The following is an 18,147-nucleotide window of genomic DNA, read 5'->3' on the forward strand; positions in this document are numbered from 1 at the left end:
GTACCGCCCCTCTCCGGTGAGTACCGCCCCTCTCCGGTGGGTACCGCCCCTCTCCGGTGAGTACCGCCCCTCTCCGGTGGGTACCGCCCCTCTCCGGTGAGTACAGGCCTGGGCGGCGCGCGCGGGGCTCAGGTCGGGCCGCGCACCCCCGCCCGTGTAGACCTGGCGGCCCCGCTTTGAAGATGGTTATAAATTGGAATCGGTCGGGGCGACTGGTTTAGCCCACGTTTACGGAGAACATTCCAGGGCCCACGGCGGCGCGGCACCGTCACTGACCCGGAGCCCCCGGACGGCTGCTCGCCGGCCTGAGCCAGGCCCCGGACCCACCGGACCGCCCTGCTCTCCTGCGGCCTCTGTTGGGTGGGCGGCGGTGCTCGGAGGGAGAGATGCCCCAGAGGGTCTGCGCAGTCAGCCCCGGTCAAGGGGAACGGATGTCGAGGGCTCAGGCGTGTGGGGAATCCAGACGCCATCGCCTGGGGTGACCGCAGAGAAGGGGACCTGAGCAGTGCTTTAGTTCAGAAATATGTCCAAATCCAACCTCCCACTCGCCCTAATCGCCACACGAGCCATGCGTAGGGGATGCTTGGGATCTCCACGGGATGAGGTCATGGGTATTTGCATGCCCATGTGTGTGCATACACAGGTGCACGTGTGTGCCTGGGTGCATGTGTCTCTGTGTATGTGCATGCAAGCATGTACATGTGCGTTTATGTGTGTGGTGTCATGTGTATGCGTGTGTGCACATACATGTGCAAGCTGTGTGTATGTGTTCACATGTTTCATGTGGTGTGTGTTTGTGTGCATGCATGTTTTGTGTGGTAGATGTTTGTATGTGGGCTGCATGTATATGCATGTGGTGTGTGTATGCATGTGTTCACGTGTGCTCATGTGGTGTGTGCATGCTTGTGTTCACCTATGTTCATATGGTGTTTACACATGTGCATGCGTTTGTGTGGTGTGTGTGTTTGCACGTGTGCAGGCATGCACATTCTTGTCTTTTCTGCACTGCAGCTCATCAAGGAAAACCAGAGCTGGACAGTAGTTAGAACAGTAATAGATTTATTCAGGACTGTTGCAACAGGGGAAAAGACAGCCCAGCATAGACCTGGGGTTCTGCCTTGAACCCCGTATACAGCTCAACTCTGAATGCAGACCTGCCAGTGGGGATCTAGACCAAGGAGCAGGGTGGGGGTCAGTGATGGGAAATTACCATGAGGAAACATCGGTGGGGGGCAGTTCTGGCGAAATGCCCTTGGCAGGATTCTTGCTAAACTTGGACGATGCAGAGACTGACTCGAAGGCCAAGGTCCAGTCGGAAAGTTCGCGGAGACTGAGCAGTTTGGTCAAGCAGAGGACCTTTGCCAGCCCTGCTCCCGTTGGGAGAGAGATTTTTCCCCTTCAAATCCCCTTTCCTTTGTTGCACGGGCATTTTGTTAGAGAAACTGATTCTGACACTTGTTAAACTGGTAAAGAAGAGTTTTTTCCAGACCCTCGCAACAGTGGAGGGAGATGGGGCTCCTCTCCCAGTGCAGCTGAGACGGGGGTCTACAGCCAAGGAGCAGGGTGGGGGTCAGGGATGGACGGTCACTGAGGCCACCTGGGGAGGGGGCTTCTTGCTGAACTGGCCCAGCGGGATTCCTGTCGGGAGAGCCAAGGACACGTTCATCAAAGGTGGGGGAAGAGTAACCAGAGCAGACATCACGGTGTTGGGGACTCTAAACCAACCAGCAGGATTCTCCCCAAAGGAGGCAGGCTGCTCAGAAAGCCTGCAGGTTCCACCCTGGAGGGGGCCTTTGCAGGCTTCCAGGGAGGCCTTCGTGCCTCTTACTGAAGAGGGTCAACACGGCAATTCGGGAAGCCCTGACAGGACCCCGTCCTCAGCCCCGTCTGCAGAGGGCTCTGTGAGAGTGCCCAGGAGGCCCTGCTCCAGGCAGCGGGTGTGCGGGATGCTCTGTTCCTTCCTCAGGAGCCATGGATGCCGTGGAACTGGCCAGAAAGCTGCAGGAGGAGGCCACGTGCTCCATCTGCCTGGACTACTTCACGGACCCCGTGATGACCGCCTGCGGCCACAACTTCTGCCGCGAGTGCCTCCGGCTGAGCTGGGAGAAGGCCAGAGGCAAGAAAGGCCGGAGGAAGCGCAGGGGCGCCTTCCCCTGCCCCGAGTGCCGCGAGCTGTCCCCCCAGAGGAACCTGCGGCCCAACCGCCTGCTGACCAAGGTGGCAGAGATGGCGCGGCAGCACCCCAGCCTCCAGAGCAGGGACCTGTGCACCCTGCACCAGGAGCTGCTCAAGCTCTTCTGCGAGGACGACCAGAGCCCCATCTGCGTGGTCTGCAGGGAGTCCCGGGAACACCGGCCCCACAGGGTGGTCCCCGTCGAGGAGGCCGTGCAGGTGTACAAGGTGGGCCTGGGAGGCCGGGACGGCCGAGGAAGCCCGGGTGGGTGTGTCAAGGAGTGTGTCAGTCGGGCCGGGGGCAGCTGTGGTGACAAATGGCCCCGTGGGGAGCACCGCACGGTGGAAGTGTCTGCACGCTCCCACGAGAAAGCAGACAGCTGGCTGGCCAGCCGGGCATCGCCTCCACAGGGATTCGCGAGTCCAGGCTGAGGAAGGCCCTGCCCCAGGCCCGTCCGCATTCCCTGGTGGCCACCTGTGGCCCTCTGTGTGGGCCAGCCGGGCAACAACCTGACGGGGGTCCAGCCTTTCTCCTCCACCCATTGAGGCTCTCCCGCTGGGGGCCCAGAAATCAGATGGAGCAGAGACAGACCAACAGGAAAGGCAAACCACTTAACATGTACGGGCGGCACGTCACGTGGGGAAACGCAGTGACAGAACAGGGACTCAGGACTGGGGCTGACCTAGCATCTCAAGGGGGACGGTGCCTCGAGAGAAGTGACAAGACCACACAGTTGTGGGCCCCACGGCCACAGACAGGGAGAGTGTCTCCATCCATTCCCGCTGCCGTGACAGAATACCAGAGACGGGGCGGCCGATGAACAGCAGGAACTTACTGCCCACGGTCCCGGAAGCTGGAGGTCCGAGATAGGGCGCCACGTGGCCGAGAGACAGCCGCATCCGTTCCTACACGGCCGCCTTCCCGCCATGTCCTCACGCGGTGGAGGGACGAGTGGGCTCAAGGGGTCTCTGCTGTGAGGGCACTGATCCCATTCCTGAAGGCCCCACCCTCACAACCTGGTCACCTCCTGAAGGCCCCAACTCCTAACACCGTCGCCCTGGGGTTGGCCTTTAAGCATGAGTTTGGGGGCACAAACCTGCAGACCTCAGCAGAAGGTAGACATTTCAGGGAAACTGACAGAAGTGAGAGGTTCCCAGTGCAGGTCCATTTCCCTGCTGACTCTCCCTCTCCTTCACGGCCCCAGAACTTCCCCACCCCTCATTTCTCAGAAGTTTCTGCTTCTGGTCGGATAAGGGGAGCCCCGGGAAGGCATCTGGGTGTTTGCTGGCTCTCACGGGACTCCAGTTCCAAATAATCCTCTTGCCCACGGGGCACATTTTGGGGTGAGGTACTTCCATCCCATACAGCCCCCTTAGGCTGATCTCTGGTTGGATGGAGCCTCAGAGGGCACCGTGCAGCCGCCAGGTGTGGAGGGGCCTGACCCCTCTCCCGCGGGCTGTGTCCCACAGTCGAGGCTGGAGGAGGACATGGAGCACCTGCGGCAGGAGATGATGGCGACGGGGAAGCTGCAGGCCAGGGAGGAGCAGACCTTGGCAGAGTGGCAGGCAGGTGCTGGGGGCGGGAGGCTGGGCCAGGCCCCAGGGCACCCTCAGGGCCTCCTGCGGGACTGTTGAGGTGGGAGTCACTGCCGTGTGTGGATAAGAGCACGGGACCCGGACAGGGGACGCATGCCCACGTGGTGGAGTTCCTGCCAGAATCAGGACTGGGCACATGGGCTGGGCCGACTGGCCGTTTTGGAGATGCAGGGAGGCTGGCACGTGATGCTCCACAGGCGTGTCATGGGGAGGAGACCTCTGCACAGCCCCAGGCTCCCACCCTGCTGGGTTTGCTGGTTTTCTGTGGATACCGGGGCCCTGGGGAGATGTCCCAGTGTCCCCGGAGCATCCCTCTAGGCTGGCGGGTGCAGTAGGGCAATAGGGAAGCGGACATGGACATGGGCAGCGTGTCTGGGCGGCACCTTATCTGGGGACCCCTTCCCCCCAGGAGAAGGTGAAGGAGCAGAGGGAGCGCATCGTGGCAGAGTTTGAGAAGATGGGCCTCTTCCTGGTGGAGGAGAAGCAGCGGCTCCTCCAGACCCTGAAGGACGAGGAGGAGGAGACGGCAGCCAGGCTGCGGGAGCGCACGGCTGCGCTGCAGCAACAGAGCCACTCCCTGGAGATGCTGCTGCTGCAGCTGGAGGACAGGAGGGAGCGCGAGCCACTGCAGATGCTGCAGGTGAGGGGCGCACCTGCCTGCTGGCGGGGTGGGTGTGGGGCCTGCGTCCCAGCCCAGGTGTGGTCCACCTGCAGGAACGAGACAAGCAGGGAAGGCTGCGTCTCAGCCAGCTTGGGCTGTGTAAACAAACCCCACACCCTGGGGCTTGAACCACGATGATATTCATTGTCTCCCAGTTTGGAGGCTGGAGGTCAGAGGCCCGGGTGAGGGCAGGGCTGGTTCTTCCTGAGGCCTCTCCTTGTCCTCACATGGTCATCCTTCCGTGTGTGTGTCCTCATCTCCTCTTCTTATAAGGACACTAGTCATGTGGGATCAGGACCCACCGTGACCTCACTTTACCTTCATCACCCCTTGAAAGGCCCTGTCTCCAGATACAGTCTCATTCTGAGGTCCTGGGGGCTCCAACTAGGCATTTAGGGGACATGATGCAGCCCATGATAAGCTCCAGTCCTACAGCCCTGTGTCCTGCATTCCCTTCCTCGCCCAGCAAGGTGGCCTGTGGGCAGCTGTCATCCATGTGGTGATTTGGGGCAGGGACACACTGGCCCAGACAGACACCTGCGACTTCACGGGCAGGAGCGAGTCAGGCATCCCCACCTGAAGGTGATAGAAGTGGGGAGGAGCAGCTGGTCAGCCAGGGATGGGCTGCACGCCGCAGCCCTGGACGGGGTTCTGGTGCCGACAGTGGGTAACTGGCCCTTCGAGTGTATGGAGTGATGGAATCCACAGCAGAGAACACGTCTTCATACACACACACACACACACACGCACGCACATGCATTTATACAGCGGAAGCGAATGCCACAAGCAGGGTACCTATGCATCCTGGTCTGCCTTGATGGCCCCCATTGTCCTGACACCCTGGGACATCCCCGAGAAGTGTCCTAGATTACAGATCACAAACTCGTCCTCACTTTGGGGAATATTTTGTCTTCTAGTAAAATGCAACCTGTTTGCAACCCACTGACTTCTGACCCTCTTAAGGCCTGTGGCCTGCAGTGACCAGGCCCGCTTGGTGTCCCCACCTGTCCTGTCGGGAGCAGGACAGCCGCCCTGTGTCCTCGCTCATCATGCAGGGAGAGCAGGAGGCCTGGGTGGCTTGGATGCATGATTCCTGAGTGTGGCCTGGAAGCAGGGTCATGCTCTGGAAACTGCAGACAAGACCACAGCATGGCATCATGAGGCCCTTCCAGCTCTGCAGGCCAGAAGTGTGGACACGGTGCTCGGGAATGCCCTGGCTTCCTAACGAGGCCTCACCCATCTCTCTCCCTCCCTTCTGTCCTTCGCAGGACATGAAGGACCCCCTGGGCAGGTACGTGGCCACCCCTGGTGGAGGCAGTTATGGGCACAGGGAGGGCTCCACGTGGGGCCAGAGGGGACAGTGAGCCCTGTGTCCACTGGAGGAAGAACAGCCTGAGTGTGCAGTACCTGGAGGCCACCCCCACCGTGCTGAGGACGGTCTGCAGGGTCCCTGGGGAGATAGAAGTGCTCAAGAGCTTCCAAGGTAACCAGGGCCCAGCTCTCTAGCAACATCTGGCCCAGCTCCCAGCCACTCAGGAGGAGCCACCAAGGGGGTTGTGACCACACCACCCAGTGCCCAGTCGCCCAGCCCCTCTCCCCGGCACCCGCAGTGTGGACCGCAGCTGGGGGTGGGATGGCGCAGTGACCCCGTGTCACAGCTGGACCCAGCAGAGGGGAGGCCTGGGGGGATGGGGAGAATCGGGGTGATTCAGGCCCCTTCTCCCCATGGCCCTGGGCCTGTCTGCAGAGGACGTGGTGCCCGACCCTGCTACAGCGTACCCCTACCTCCTCCTGTACGAGAGCCGTCAGAGGCGCTACCTGAGCGCCCCGCCGGATGGCACGCCCCGCGGCACGGACAGGTTCCTGGCCTACCCCTGCGCCGTGGGCCAGCAGGCCTTCTCCTCAGGCAGGCACTACTGGGAGGTGGGCATGAACCTCACCGGAGACGCACTCTGGTCCCTGGGCGTGTGCAGGGACAACGTGAGCCGGAAGGACAGGGTCCCCAAGTGCCCTGAAAATGGGTTCTGGGTGGTGCAGCTGTGCAGAGGGAAGAAGTGCTTGCCTGCACTGCCCCCCTCGACGCCCATCATGCTGGCCGAGCCCCCCAGCCACGTGGGCATCTTCCTGGACTTCGAGGCCGGGGAGGTGTCCTTCTACAACGCAAAGGATGGCTCCCATCTACACACCTACTCCCAGCCCACCTTCCCTGGCCCCCTACAGCCCTTCTTCTGCCTCGGGGCCCCCAAGTCGGGCCAGATGGTCATCTCAACAGTGACCCTGTGGGTGAAGGGATAGGGGTGCTGGCCAGGGAGCACAGGCGGCCCTGGTTTCTCCGGAAGGTGAGGTGGTCCAGCTTGGCAGGGGCCGCCTGCCTGGCCTCTCTGAGGTGGAGCTGTGAGAGCCATCGCTGGACAGGGTGGTTTCATAAGGCCCAAATATAATTGTGATTCAAGCAGTTAAACAGAGACTGTGTTCATAGGCACTTCGTAAAGGAAAATTCCAGAAGCCCCCAAGTTTGATAGTTGACTGACTTCTAAATACATACAGAAAACCAGGCTAGTGTGTGCAGTTTTCTTTAGCCATTTCTACCCCCCACCCCTGCCCGTTGGCTCCTCTGGGGTCCAGTTATTGTGCATAGAGCCAAGGGCTCCTGCGTCCACTTTCTTTGTCATCCAGAAATTCCATGGTTGGGTCCTTCCCAGGGGGAAGCGGGAGAGTGAGACTTCAAACTGCACCCCTAAAAGCCTCAGGGCGCCCACTCCATCCCTTTCCACCCCCCTGAAGTTGCCCCTACGGGGCGAAATTCAAAGGAGGTAAGGATCCTGGAGGGGTCGCGTTCCTGCCTTTCACTCCCTCTCCACGCGCCCCACCCCCCGCAGTTTCAGGCGCATTAGTAGCCCTGAAACGGTCTCTAGCACCCCAGAATGCCTCAGTACTCCTGTGCCAACAAGGTCGGAGTCCCTGCGAGCTGAGCCCCTCACCCCGTTCATCTCGATCGTGCCCAGCCCAGGGGCGCGCGTGGGACGGCTAGGGGCTCCCCTTGTCCTCGCGGTCGCTGCGCGCGCAGCCTGCACCCCATCCTGCCCAGCCCCGAGGGAGACGCCGGGCCGCGCGACCCCAGAGCGACCCGGAGCCGGCGGCGGCGACGCGAGGTCATCGGGGGAACAGCCTCCAATTCTGTCCGGCCCGCGGGCCGCGTGATAGGCCGTAGCCAATCCCGGGGTAAAGCGGGTTGTTCCAAAAAAAAAAAAAAAAAAACCCACCCAGCGGCTTCCTGCTTCCGCCGAGCCTCCTCTTCCTGCCGGCGTCCCGGAGCCCTGCGCCCTGTCCTCAGAGCCACTGCTGCCCCGGGGTCCCCGCGCCTCGGAGGCCCCCGCGTCCCTGGAGCCCGGGCCTCGCATCCGTGGAGCCTTGAGCCCCGCGACTCCCGGTGCCCTGCGTCTCGCGTCCCCGCGCGCTCCCCAAAGTCCCGGCGGCGGCAGGTCACGCCTAACCCGGCGGAGAGCGCCGCCTTCCTCCGCTCCGCCCGCACCATGGCCGCCCCCGACCTGTCCACCAACCTCCAGGAGGAGGCCACCTGCGCCATCTGCCTCGACTACTTCACGGACCCGGTGATGACCGACTGCGGCCACAACTTCTGCCGCGAGTGCATCCGGCGCTGCTGGGGCCAGCCCGAGGGCCCGTACGCCTGCCCCGAGTGCCGCGAGCTGTCCCCGCAGAGGAACCTGCGGCCCAACCGCCCGCTCGCCAAGATGGCCGAGATGGCGCGGCGCCTGCACCCGCCGTCGCCCGTCCCGCAGGGCGTGTGCGCCGCGCACCGCGAGCCGCTGGCCGCCTTCTGCGCCGACGAGCTGCGCCTGCTGTGCGCCGCCTGCGAGCGCTCCGGGGAGCACTGGGCGCACCGCGTGCGCCCGCTGCAGGAGGCGGCCGACGACCTCAAGGTGCGCCGCGGCTCCCGGGCTGGGGCGGAGGCGGGCCCGGTGCGAGTCTGGGCGTTGGGGGATCCGGGGGATGCAGCGCGTCCTGACCGGCTGCCTCGTGGGGCTGGAGCACCGCTCACCAGTGGGGCGCCTCCTGGGGTCCTGGGGTGGGGGGGCGTGCTCTCGGGGGATGTCCGGGGACTGGGCAGCTGTGCCTGACCCCGGGTGGAGACGGAGCCCGGAAGAGGAGAAAGCCGGAAGAGAACCTCAGAGATGGCCGGTCCCAGACGGACGGCCACGAACGAGGATTCTGAGCCCTCGGAGGGTGGTGGGCAGGCCCGGCCGTGGGGCGGAGGCCGGGCTGAAGCCCTGGAGAGCAGAGACTGGGGAGGCAGGAGGAAGCCCCCGCACAGCCCCAGGCTGGCGTCCGAGGGGGACACAGCCGTTGCCCTCGGAGGCAGGCGCGGGGCCCTAGGGCCGCCTCTGCCGCGGACATGCCAGGGCTGAGTCCCGAGCCGACCCCAGGCTGCCATGCCTAGTTTTCCCGGACCGGAAGTGCATGTCTTTAAAACTCCAGCCGATGCCGGCTGTCCTCCCTCTGCCGGAGCCTCAGGGCGGACGCTCCGCACGGCTGCCCTGGGTTTGCTTCTGGGACCCAGGGACTGCATGCCTGGGCGGCACCTTTCAAGCTTCTTGACTGCGGTTTGCGTTTCGCTTCACGGGTGGTAGCTGATGAGGATTTTAGGCTGGTTAATTTTAAAACTGCAGAGGAGAAGCAGGCTCCGGGGACTGGAATTTGCTTGCTCTTTGATGAGAGACATTTGCATTTGTGAAGGAAGGGGGCATGGCCTTATCTCTGGAAACTTAATGGGGAAGGCAAGAACTTCAGTTGGTTACTGTCTGGCAACCTCATGTAACTGACCCCCTCCCCCCCCATCTTCCTTTGTCTTTGGCTGAGGATAATATTTAAGCGGTGGCTTCTGCCATTTACTCAATCCAGTTTGATTCTTATCTAAAAGTTGTGGGACCGCCCAATGGCCGGACCCTACCGGCACTGGTACCGTTTTAACTTTTTTTGTCTTGTAAAGAGATGGCTCACATACCTAAGCCTTAAATTTAGCCTTACTCTGCACCCATGTTTGCAGCAGAAGCGGCAGCAGCAGCGGCTCCTCCTGCCCATGGGTTCTGTCCCCACGCAGCAGCTCTGCCTGCCCATGGTCCTGTCCCCATGGCAGCAGTAGTGGGGGCAGCAGCAGCGGCTCCTCCTGCCCGTGGGCCCTGTCCCCACGCAGCAGCCTGACTTCCCATGGGTCCTGTCCCCATGCTATTCCACACTATTCTCTAAATAAAAGAGCACTACTGCCAGATCTTGAGAGTCCAAGAAATCTTTCTTTCGACTCCTCGGCTCACCAACCCCGCATCAGTAGCGTGTGTCTGCTGAGATGCACCAGGTACACAGCTTAGCCAGTCTGTCACTGCCGTAGAACAAGCTTCTGGGACAGCAGAAGAAACCTGTGCCCCGATCCACGTCAGTGGGCTTGTCCTGATACAGATTCCTGTGGTTTTTCTTCTTATTTTGAGGTACAACACACATAGGAATGTCCACTTCTCTTGTCCTGCCACAGGTTTGCACTCCCGTCACCAAGCACCCCGATCAGGGTGCAGAAAGTGACCAGGGAGCAGAGGGTGACCAGCAGCTCTCCAGAGCCACTCCCAGCTGACCTGATAAAGTCCCAGGGGGCAGCACTTAACGCTTCTATTTTGGGGGGGTGGAATACGTCTACCCTATTAGCACCAGTGATTGAGGTATGTGAATTAAACTGACAAAACACCAAGGGACAGATGAAATGGGTAAAATCTTGTTAGTCTATTAAGTTTTACATGGCACGAGAGCTTCACAGAAAAGAAGCGAAAAACCCAAAGAAGTGGTTAGAGTCGAGGGTTGATGTTCCATTTTAACAGGGTGATAAGTTGTGGAGAAGTCACTAGACAAAGGGATGGGGATTTGGGCTTTTCGGGCTGATGAATCGTGGGATAGGAGCTGGGAGCTGTACGGGGGAACTAATGGAAGGTCAGGGCTGTTTAGCGAGGTGTGCTCAGGCGGGCTCATCTCCGTGTCCATGACTCTGGGGACGAGTGCTCTCTCTTGCCTGGTACAGGGTGGGCCTCTGTCTCACAGGAAGCTTGCGCTCTGCCTTTAGGCCAAGAGGAGGACAGAGAGCTCTTCTGCATCTGTTGTTTCTCACTCACCTTCAGCTCAAAATCATCCTTATGCCCAAGGGCGCATTTGGGGCGACGAGTCCCGATCCCTCCCTGTGCTGGTGCCTGGGTTGCCTTAGTGCCCAGCAAACTGCGCTGACCCCAGTGGGCCATGGCTGACATTCACACAGCCTGGGGGTGCTCACTCCAGAAAGCGCAACCTCTCAGGACCTCAGTCCATCCAGAGCACTGATGGAGAGCCGAGGGTGCCGCGAGCACAAGGCCGCCGGCATGCCCCTGAGCACCGCCACTACCCCTCTTGTGACAGCCGTCAGGCCCTCGTGGCCCAGGCCTCGTGGCTCTCCCAGGGCCACCCGCATTGCACTGGGTGAAGTAGACGGGCGTGGGCCTGGGGTCTGGCCCGAGGAGCCGGTATAGATGTGCCCATCCCACCACTCGTTCCTCTGAAGCTGAGCCACGGCCTGCCTGGCACAGGCACAGAGAAGCAAGGGGGTTTGGAGGAAGGAAGGCTGCAATGCGGCAGAACCTCGGCCGTGGGGTGTGGGAAGCTTGGCCAGAGATGAGGAGGGGGTCAGGGAAAAGAAATTTGGGTGAGGGGGGATGTCGGCCTTAGTGGTAGGTGGGAGGGCGTCTCCTGGCAAATTGGAGTGTGTTCTACCTGTCACATCCCAGACGCTGTTTCCTGTGACTGTGTCCCTGCCGAGTTTAGGCTCAGCTGGGGGTGGGCGGGCGGGGTCACTCTGGCTGGCCTTTCCTCCCTGCAGGGCAAGCTGGAGAAGTCCCTGGAGCATCTGCGGAAGCAGATGGAGGACGCGCTGCTGTTCCAGGCCCAGGCCGAGGAGACCTGCACCCTGTGGCAGGCAGGTGGCTGGGTGCCCAGGGTCCTGGTGGGTGGGGGACGGGGGCACTGGGCCCGCACTGCTGGAGGCCACCGTCCACTCGGCCTCGTGCTTCTGCATCAGGCGGCACCCAGTTCTAGACTCCATTCATAACCCGCTGGGGCTGGGGGGAGGGATGGATGGGCTGGGGGCTCAGGTGGTGGGAGGAAGGGGTGTGGAGGGATCTCAAGTGTAGATTTAAGGGTGGAGGGGAGTGGGGTTGGGGTCAGGGTGGCCACGGGGCCCCAGCCCTCAGCTGTCCGCTTCGGCACCCGCAGAAGATGGTGGAGAGCCAGCGGCAGAACGTGCTGGTGGAGTTTGAGCGGCTGCGCCGCCTGCTCGTGGAGGAGGAGCAGCGGCTGCTACAGAGGCTAGAGGAGGAGGAGCTGGAGGTGCTGCCCCCACTGCGAGAGAGCGCCGCCCGGCTAGAGCAGCAGAGCACCCAGCTGGCCCAGCTCATCGAGGAGCTGGAGGGGCGCTGCCAGCTGCCTGCGTTGGGGCTGCTGCAGGTGAGCCGGCCCAGCCCTTGGTGGTACGCAGGGGGCTGTCGACAGGCGGGGTCGTGGAGGAAGCCCCAGGAAGGCAGGGGTAGAGCCGGCCGCCCACCCGCCATGCTCTCCTGACCTCCAGGTCCTGCCTGCAACGTCGGGGGTCAGGCAGGCTGGCACAGGCGTCCAGGTGTAAGTGTGGGTCCCATGGACGCCACGCAGCTCGGGGTGGACACCAGTCCCCAGCCATGTTGAGAACGGCTATTGGCGCTGGTCCTGGAGCCCCACTGGGGACGGGCCGGGCCTCGTGAGTGGTGTTGCAGGGCCCGGGGCCTGTGGGTCGTGGCCCAGCCCTCTGCAGGGTCGGGCCCACTGGGCTGATAGGAAAGGCCAGCAGGTCTCCTGTAGGCTTCCTCTTGGCTGTGTCACCCTGAGGACCTACCTGGCTCCTGGCCCAGCTCTTTGTGCGTGGCCCAGGGGACTTCCTGTGGGAGGCGACCCTGTGGAGCCTCAGGGCTGAGTGGACCTGCAGGGGTCAGAAAGAGGCTTCTGAGGTTTGAACTTGAATCCTGTCCTGGGGTTTGAACTTGGCCTGTGGCTTCTGCTGAGCCGTCGAGCGATTAGAAGCCTAGGGAACAGGAAGAACCTGGCAAGTGTCTGGGGGACGTGAGGGACGGCAGCCGAAGTGGCTGGGTCATGACGTGAGGGGCTGGGTGGCCAGCCAGGAAGCGAGCGCGAGCACCCTCGGATGACGAATGGTGCTGGATGGGGCCCAGGGAGTGGAGGTTCTTGAAGGAGGAGCAGTCGGCCCAGCAAGTGAGGTGGGACCCACGGAAATGCGATTGGGGTCTCAGTTGACGGGGCCCCGTGGGGGTGGTCTCTGCTGGCCTGGCCGCGTTTCCTACTGCTGAGTTGCTGCCTGCCCCCATCAATGCCCCCACCTGCCCCTGCCCTCACCTGTTCCCACCTGCCCCCACCAGTGCCCCCACCTGTTCCTACCAGTGACCCCACTGGTGCCCCCTCCTGCCCCCTGCTGCTCCTGTCTCCCAGCCAAGGCCTTGCCATCCGCTGCTGCCCTGCTAGCCAACTTCAGGGAAGGTGCCCCCGCCCCAAGCACCCCCGGCCCATGCTGTGTGGGGGGTGTTGGGGAGCAGCCCCAGCAGCACCCTGTTTACTGATGTAGGTGGGGGAGATCAGGTGCGCTTGTGCTCTTGGCCACAGTACTGGACGAGGAGTGCCCACAGCCCGTGGTCGGAGGAGGCGAGGGTTTGGGTGCCTGCCAGGGGCCCACCGCCTGGCTCCCAGCTGCCCCTCAGGCCTTCCTCCACCGCCGTCCTCCATGGGTGCAGAGCATTTGCCTAAGGCTGTGTGTCCGAGTCCCCACTGCCCGAGGCGGCCAGGCGGTCTCTGCAGAGGCCAAGCCTCTCCTCTGGAGGCCCCGGCCCCCACCCCTGGGCAGGGAGGGCCTTGTACTTTCCTCTTCTGCAGCCCTGCCTCTCACGCACACATATACATTTTGTTCCTGAGCAGCCGGCCTCGTGACAGCTAAGACCCCTCCTCCTCCCATTTCCCAGCACCCAGGTGAAACAACTCAGGCTGTTTCTGCTTTGCACCCAGGCTACGGTAGGTTCCTTGTGCCCCGGGCCCTTTGCACATGCCTCTCCAGGCCTGCACTTCACCGTGTCTCCCAGTGCACCCTTCTTGGGCTGCAGAAGCCCACAAGTCTTCCTTTTCCTTTGAGGCCTAGTGTGTCTTGTTCCCCCCACACAGAATCAGCCACTTGTGTGTGTGACAATCTCCCGCCTCGAGGGAAGCCCTCATCGGGCACAGTGTTACCTACTTCTGTGTCCCAGGGTCCAGCCCGGTAGCTGGTGCACACTGGGGTCAGAATGACCACACGTGAGGTTTGTTTGATTGACCATGTGGACTGGGTCCCTGCTATGCCTGGGCGCTGTTCTAAAAAGGCAAAAGACCAAGCTGTTTGCTGCCAGGAGCCAGCGCTCCAAGTAGCTGAGCATCTCAGCAGCTTGGGCTGCGTAACAAATGCCACAGCCAGGGCTCAAACACAGCTTTCGTTGTCTCCCAATCTGGAGGCTGGAAGTCAGAGGCCCAGGTGAGGGCAGGGCTGCTTCCTCCTGAGGCCTCTCCTTGGTGTGTAGACGGCCATCTCCTTGTGTCCTCACGTGGTTGTCCCTCAGAGTGTCTGCGTCCTTGTCGTGTGGGATCAGGGCCCACCCCAGTGACCTCACTTTACTGTCATCACCTCTCGAAAGGCCCCGTCTCCACGTACAGTCTCATTCTGAGGTGCTGGGGGCTGCGGCTCCAGCATGTGGAATCAGGGGACTCAGTTCAGCCTGTCACACTGAGCAGAAGGCTCTCATGGATCACCACAGGGAAGGTGGAGTGTGAGTTGGGACCTGAGGGAGGGCCACGGGCACAGGCTGGGCAGGCAGAGGGGTGAATGGGAGCAGACGAGGCTGCAGGCACCAGACAGCCATTGCCCGGAGCGCAGCAGGCGGGAGGCACTGGGCCAAAACAGGTGGGGTCCCAGCTGGGGTGTTCCACCAAAACAGGTGTTCACCCACTGGAACCCCACCCCACCTGTCCCAACACCCAAGGGTGCTTGGAGCTCTGGATGAGGGAGCCCGCTCCTGACATCCCGTGTGCTCTGAATGTGTGCAGGGAATGGGACCGAGTCTGCAGGGCTAGCTTCGCCCTAAGTGTCTCCAGCGTACCCATGTCTGAGCCATACTCCAGGCAGCCCCGGGTGGTTTCTGACTGCATGTGTGTGTGTGTACACGTATGTACGTAGGTATATATGTATTTCCTGCCTGGGGTTCCAGGGGCCGAGAGAGGGAGCAGAGCGAGGTTTGAGGGGCGCTGGTGCACAGGGCTGGGCCGCGGGCAGGCGCAGTACCAGAGTACAGGCACTGACACTGCGTGTTTCTCCCACAGGACGTCAGGGACATCCTGTGCAGGTAGGAGCCCTGGCCAGCCCCCCGGGAAGATGAGTGGGGGGGCGGGGTGGGCCGGCCACAGGGGTGACACCTACGCTGCCCCCCCAGGGTCCAAGACGTGAAGCTGCAGCCTCCCGAGGTGGTGCCCATGGAGATGAGGACGGTGTGCAGGGTGCCGGGGCTGGTGGAGGCCCTGCGGAGGTTCCGAGGTGGGTCCCATTGGCATGTGGGGCCCAGGGGGCTTGCTGCTGGCTCTGGTCCAGGAGTGCAGGGTCTGAGCTCCTACTGATACCCAGGGTCTGGCGGGAACGGCTCCCAGTTCACAGACAGGAAGGCTGAAGGTGTCAGGGCCGTCGGACAGGAGGCAGCGGCCAAGGGGAGGCCAGGCCTGGGGAGCCCTGAGTGCGAGCTGGGCTGGAAGGGACACGCTTCGCTCTAGGGACTGAGAGAATGGACGTAGAAAGCACCAGGGGTTCCTCTGTCCTCTGAAGGAGGAGGATTCTCAAGGCAGTGTGGGCCGCTTTCTAGAACATTTCAAGTTGTGACTACAAGTGGGTGGGTGGTCATTTCAGAGTGGGTGGGGACGTGGTTGGTTTGCAGCCAGTCTCTCTGGCCGGCCGTCGGGGTGCAGGGCCTGGGACAGACAGCCCATGGGTAACCGCTGCTTTGTCTGCAGGGGACGTGACTCTTGATCCCGACACCGCCAATCCTGAGCTGGTCCTGTCGGAGGACAGGCGGAGCGTGCGGCGCGGGGACCTGCGGCAGGCCCTGCCTGACAGCCCTGAGCGGTTCGACCCCGGGCCCTGCGTGCTGGGCCGGGAGCCCCTGACCTCCGGCCGCCACTACTGGGAGGTAGAGGTGGGGGAGCGGGCCAGCTGGGCCCTGGGCGTCTGCAGAGACAACGCCAATCGCAAGGAGAAGGGCGAGCTGTTCGCCGGCAACGGCTTCTGGATCCTGGTGTTCCTGGGCAGCTACTACAACTCCTCCGAGCGCGCCTTCACCCCCCTCCGAGACCCGCCCCGGCGCGTGGGCATCTTTCTGGACTACGAGGCGGGACACTTATCCTTCTACAGCGCCACCGACGGCTCGCTTTTGTATGCCTTCCCCGAGACGCCCTTCTCGGGGCCCCTCCGGGCCCTCTTCTCGCCTCTGTCCAGCAGCCCCACCCCGATGACCATCTGCAGACCGAAAGGTGGGCCTGGGGACATGCTGGCTTCCCAGTGAGGTGGCCCTCGTGGTGAGTGGGTCTCTCATGGCTCCTCGTCCTGGCTTTGGGTCTTTGAGCCACTTGGAAAGCCTGGGAGGAAGGTGCGTGTCCTCTGAGCTGTGGAAAGAGCTCGTAGGGCCTCTGATGTGCACAGTAAAACTGAACTTGCTGTCACTCCTGGGAAGCTGTGCAAGGCGTGCAGAGCCGGCTGCATCCTGCCCTGGGATGTCCTCCCAGATCGTCGGATGCCGAGACCCTCTCTGCTGGGGCATCACCAACAGCCCTTCGCAGAACCCCGAGCCCAGGACCCCGGCAGCTCTGGTTCCAGGAGCCCACCCAGCCTGGCTGCATTCTATGGAGAGGCACCAGGGTCCTACGACTCTAGGGCTGCACCCTGAGAAAGCTGCCAGCAGTCTCGGGGTCTGGTCCCATAAAACGGGCTGGATGTGGCTGCCTCAGGTTAGTCAGGGTGCAGCAGGGGGGACCTGGGAAAGGCCAGAGGAGGGGAGAGGGAGCAAAAGGCGCTGATAGTGCAGCCTAGTAACCAGGACGCATGGAAGCGCCAACCACTCGGGGATCCTGAAAATGCCCCTTCACTGGCCCCTGGTGCGGAGGCTGGGATGTGGGGGTCCTGTGGGCCTGGAGGTGAGCACTGGTGGGCAAGCTCCCAGTTTCCATCTGAGCTGCGCTGAGAGCCGCAGGCTGGCGTTGCCCTCACAGACAGCCTGCAGGGCATCCCGGCGTCTCTGGCCCCCCACTGCTCTTGCCTGGCCTGGGGGAGGGGCGATACTGCTTATGGAATCCGGGATTCGTTTTGCTTTTAACTTTTGCACTGCTTCACCCTCTCAGGAAGGTGTGGTGTGGCATCTGCATCCCTAGGATTTATTTATTCCAAGGACCCTTCTCACAGTAAATAAACAGCATTGTCTGTAATCCCACTGTCTTTAAGTGGCGGGGGTGGGGGGGTGGAGGCGGGGAGGGGGGTCGGGAAAGTGCCGGGCAGAGGGTCAGCCCGGGGAGGTTGGCGCTGAGGCAGAATGCTTGCAGGCAAAGTCAGGGACGCGGCTGCTGCCCCCATGAACACAGCGACTCCCAGACGTGGTCTCCCTGGTCTTTGCTCGACGTGCGTGTTCATTTCATGCACCTGCTGCAGAAATTTTTTGTTTTTCCAGATAACCTTTCCCTGATAAACACTGTGTTCAGTAGCCAGGTAGTTTTCCACTTGTTGGTCATTCCTTTACTCAATTCTTTCATCCTTGGGCTTTTTTGTTATTAGATGTATTCCCCTTTGAATGTCTTCAGCAGTTCCTTCAAATTATGTGCACGGAGGAAGGATTTTTGAGGCAGGAGTCCGGGCATTTTCCTGGCTGGAGAAGTGTCCCCATCTCCTTTTCCTGAGCCCACTGTCACTTTCTGTTGACAATCTGAGTGTACCATGGGTTCCCGCCTGGAGCAAGATCTGGACATCAAGGTTTGGGACTTCACCATGGCTGCCAGAAACGCCACTGGGAGGACAGCCTCATGGGTGAGAGCATGGACAAGCACTCAGCCGCACTCAGGGCACCAGGACAGACACCTCCAGCCACGGCGTTAGGGTAGAGCTGGACACCAGTCGGGGGGAGGGAAAACCATTTGTGTCTACCGTTCTGAGTTCTGGGCAGAGACCAGCTCGTCACTGCTGGTGCAGAGGCTCACCACCGTCAGTGCAGATCACCCACTGCTAGTGTAGCGCCCACCTACAGCTAATGTAGGAGCTCACTCACTACAGCTAAGTGATCACCCACTCTTAGTGCAGGAGCTCAGCACTGCTAGTGTAAGTGATCACCCACTCTTAGTGCAGGAGCTCAGCACTGCTCGTGAAGGACACGTCATAGGTCGTTCCCTGGCCCTCCTGGAGCTACCTGCCCACGTGCAGGGCCTTCACTTTTCCTGTCATCGCTTCACACCTAGAGCAGCGGGGGCACCCGCCTGCACCTTGCTCTCAGCAGGGAGAACACCCAGCAAGGTGAGTCAGGTGTGATCACGCTTGTCTGTGAGCACCAGGGAGC

At 61.8% G+C, this 18,147-nt stretch overlaps 2 protein-coding genes across 3 annotated transcripts in view; both read left to right on the forward strand.

Moving 5' to 3' along the window:
• Positions 1 to 7,264, forward strand: part of TRIM17 (tripartite motif containing 17) — a 7,968-nt gene extending 704 nt beyond the window's left edge. Inside the window, exons 1-7 of one of the 2 annotated variants that reach the window (XM_046667955.1) lie at positions 54 to 360; positions 1,967 to 2,400; positions 3,643 to 3,738; positions 4,178 to 4,408; positions 5,698 to 5,720; positions 5,812 to 5,912; positions 6,177 to 7,264. In XM_046667955.1, the coding sequence (XP_046523911.1) occupies positions 1,972 to 2,400; positions 3,643 to 3,738; positions 4,178 to 4,408; positions 5,698 to 5,720; positions 5,812 to 5,912; positions 6,177 to 6,724 (1,428 nt within the window). In that variant the 5' untranslated portion in view covers positions 54 to 360; positions 1,967 to 1,971 and the 3' untranslated portion in view covers positions 6,725 to 7,264. Of the gene's footprint in view, positions 1 to 53; positions 361 to 1,966; positions 2,401 to 3,642; positions 3,739 to 4,177; positions 4,409 to 5,697; positions 5,721 to 5,811; positions 5,913 to 6,176 lie in introns of those variants that run through there. The other variant, XM_046667954.1, reaches the window with a different exon arrangement.
• Positions 7,265 to 7,718: 454 nt separating this feature from the next.
• Positions 7,719 to 17,032, forward strand: TRIM11 (tripartite motif containing 11). Its single transcript, XM_046668729.1, has 6 exons — positions 7,719 to 8,370; positions 11,334 to 11,429; positions 11,726 to 11,956; positions 14,891 to 14,913; positions 15,001 to 15,101; positions 15,569 to 17,032. The coding sequence occupies exons 1-6, from the start codon at positions 7,963 to 7,965 to the stop codon at positions 16,114 to 16,116; spliced, it is 1,407 nt and encodes a 468-aa protein (XP_046524685.1). The 5' UTR covers positions 7,719 to 7,962; the 3' UTR covers positions 16,117 to 17,032.
• Positions 17,033 to 18,147: the final 1,115 nt, after the last annotated feature.

The sequence above is a fragment of the Equus quagga genome, chromosome 7, assembly GCF_021613505.1.
Source record: "Equus quagga isolate Etosha38 chromosome 7, UCLA_HA_Equagga_1.0, whole genome shotgun sequence".
In the NCBI taxonomy this organism is placed as follows: domain Eukaryota; kingdom Metazoa; phylum Chordata; class Mammalia; order Perissodactyla; family Equidae; genus Equus; species Equus quagga.

Coding starts and splice junctions, on each gene's coding strand:
- TRIM11 (XM_046668729.1), top strand. CDS start 7,963: ATGGCCGCCCCCGACCTGTCCACCAACCTCCAGGAGGAGGCCACCTGC. Junction 14,914..15,000: donor GTCAGGGACATCCTGTGCAG/GTAGGAGCCCTG, acceptor CTGCCCCCCCAG/GGTCCAAGACGTGAAGCTGC. Junction 15,102..15,568: donor GGCCCTGCGGAGGTTCCGAG/GTGGGTCCCATT, acceptor CTTTGTCTGCAG/GGGACGTGACTCTTGATCCC.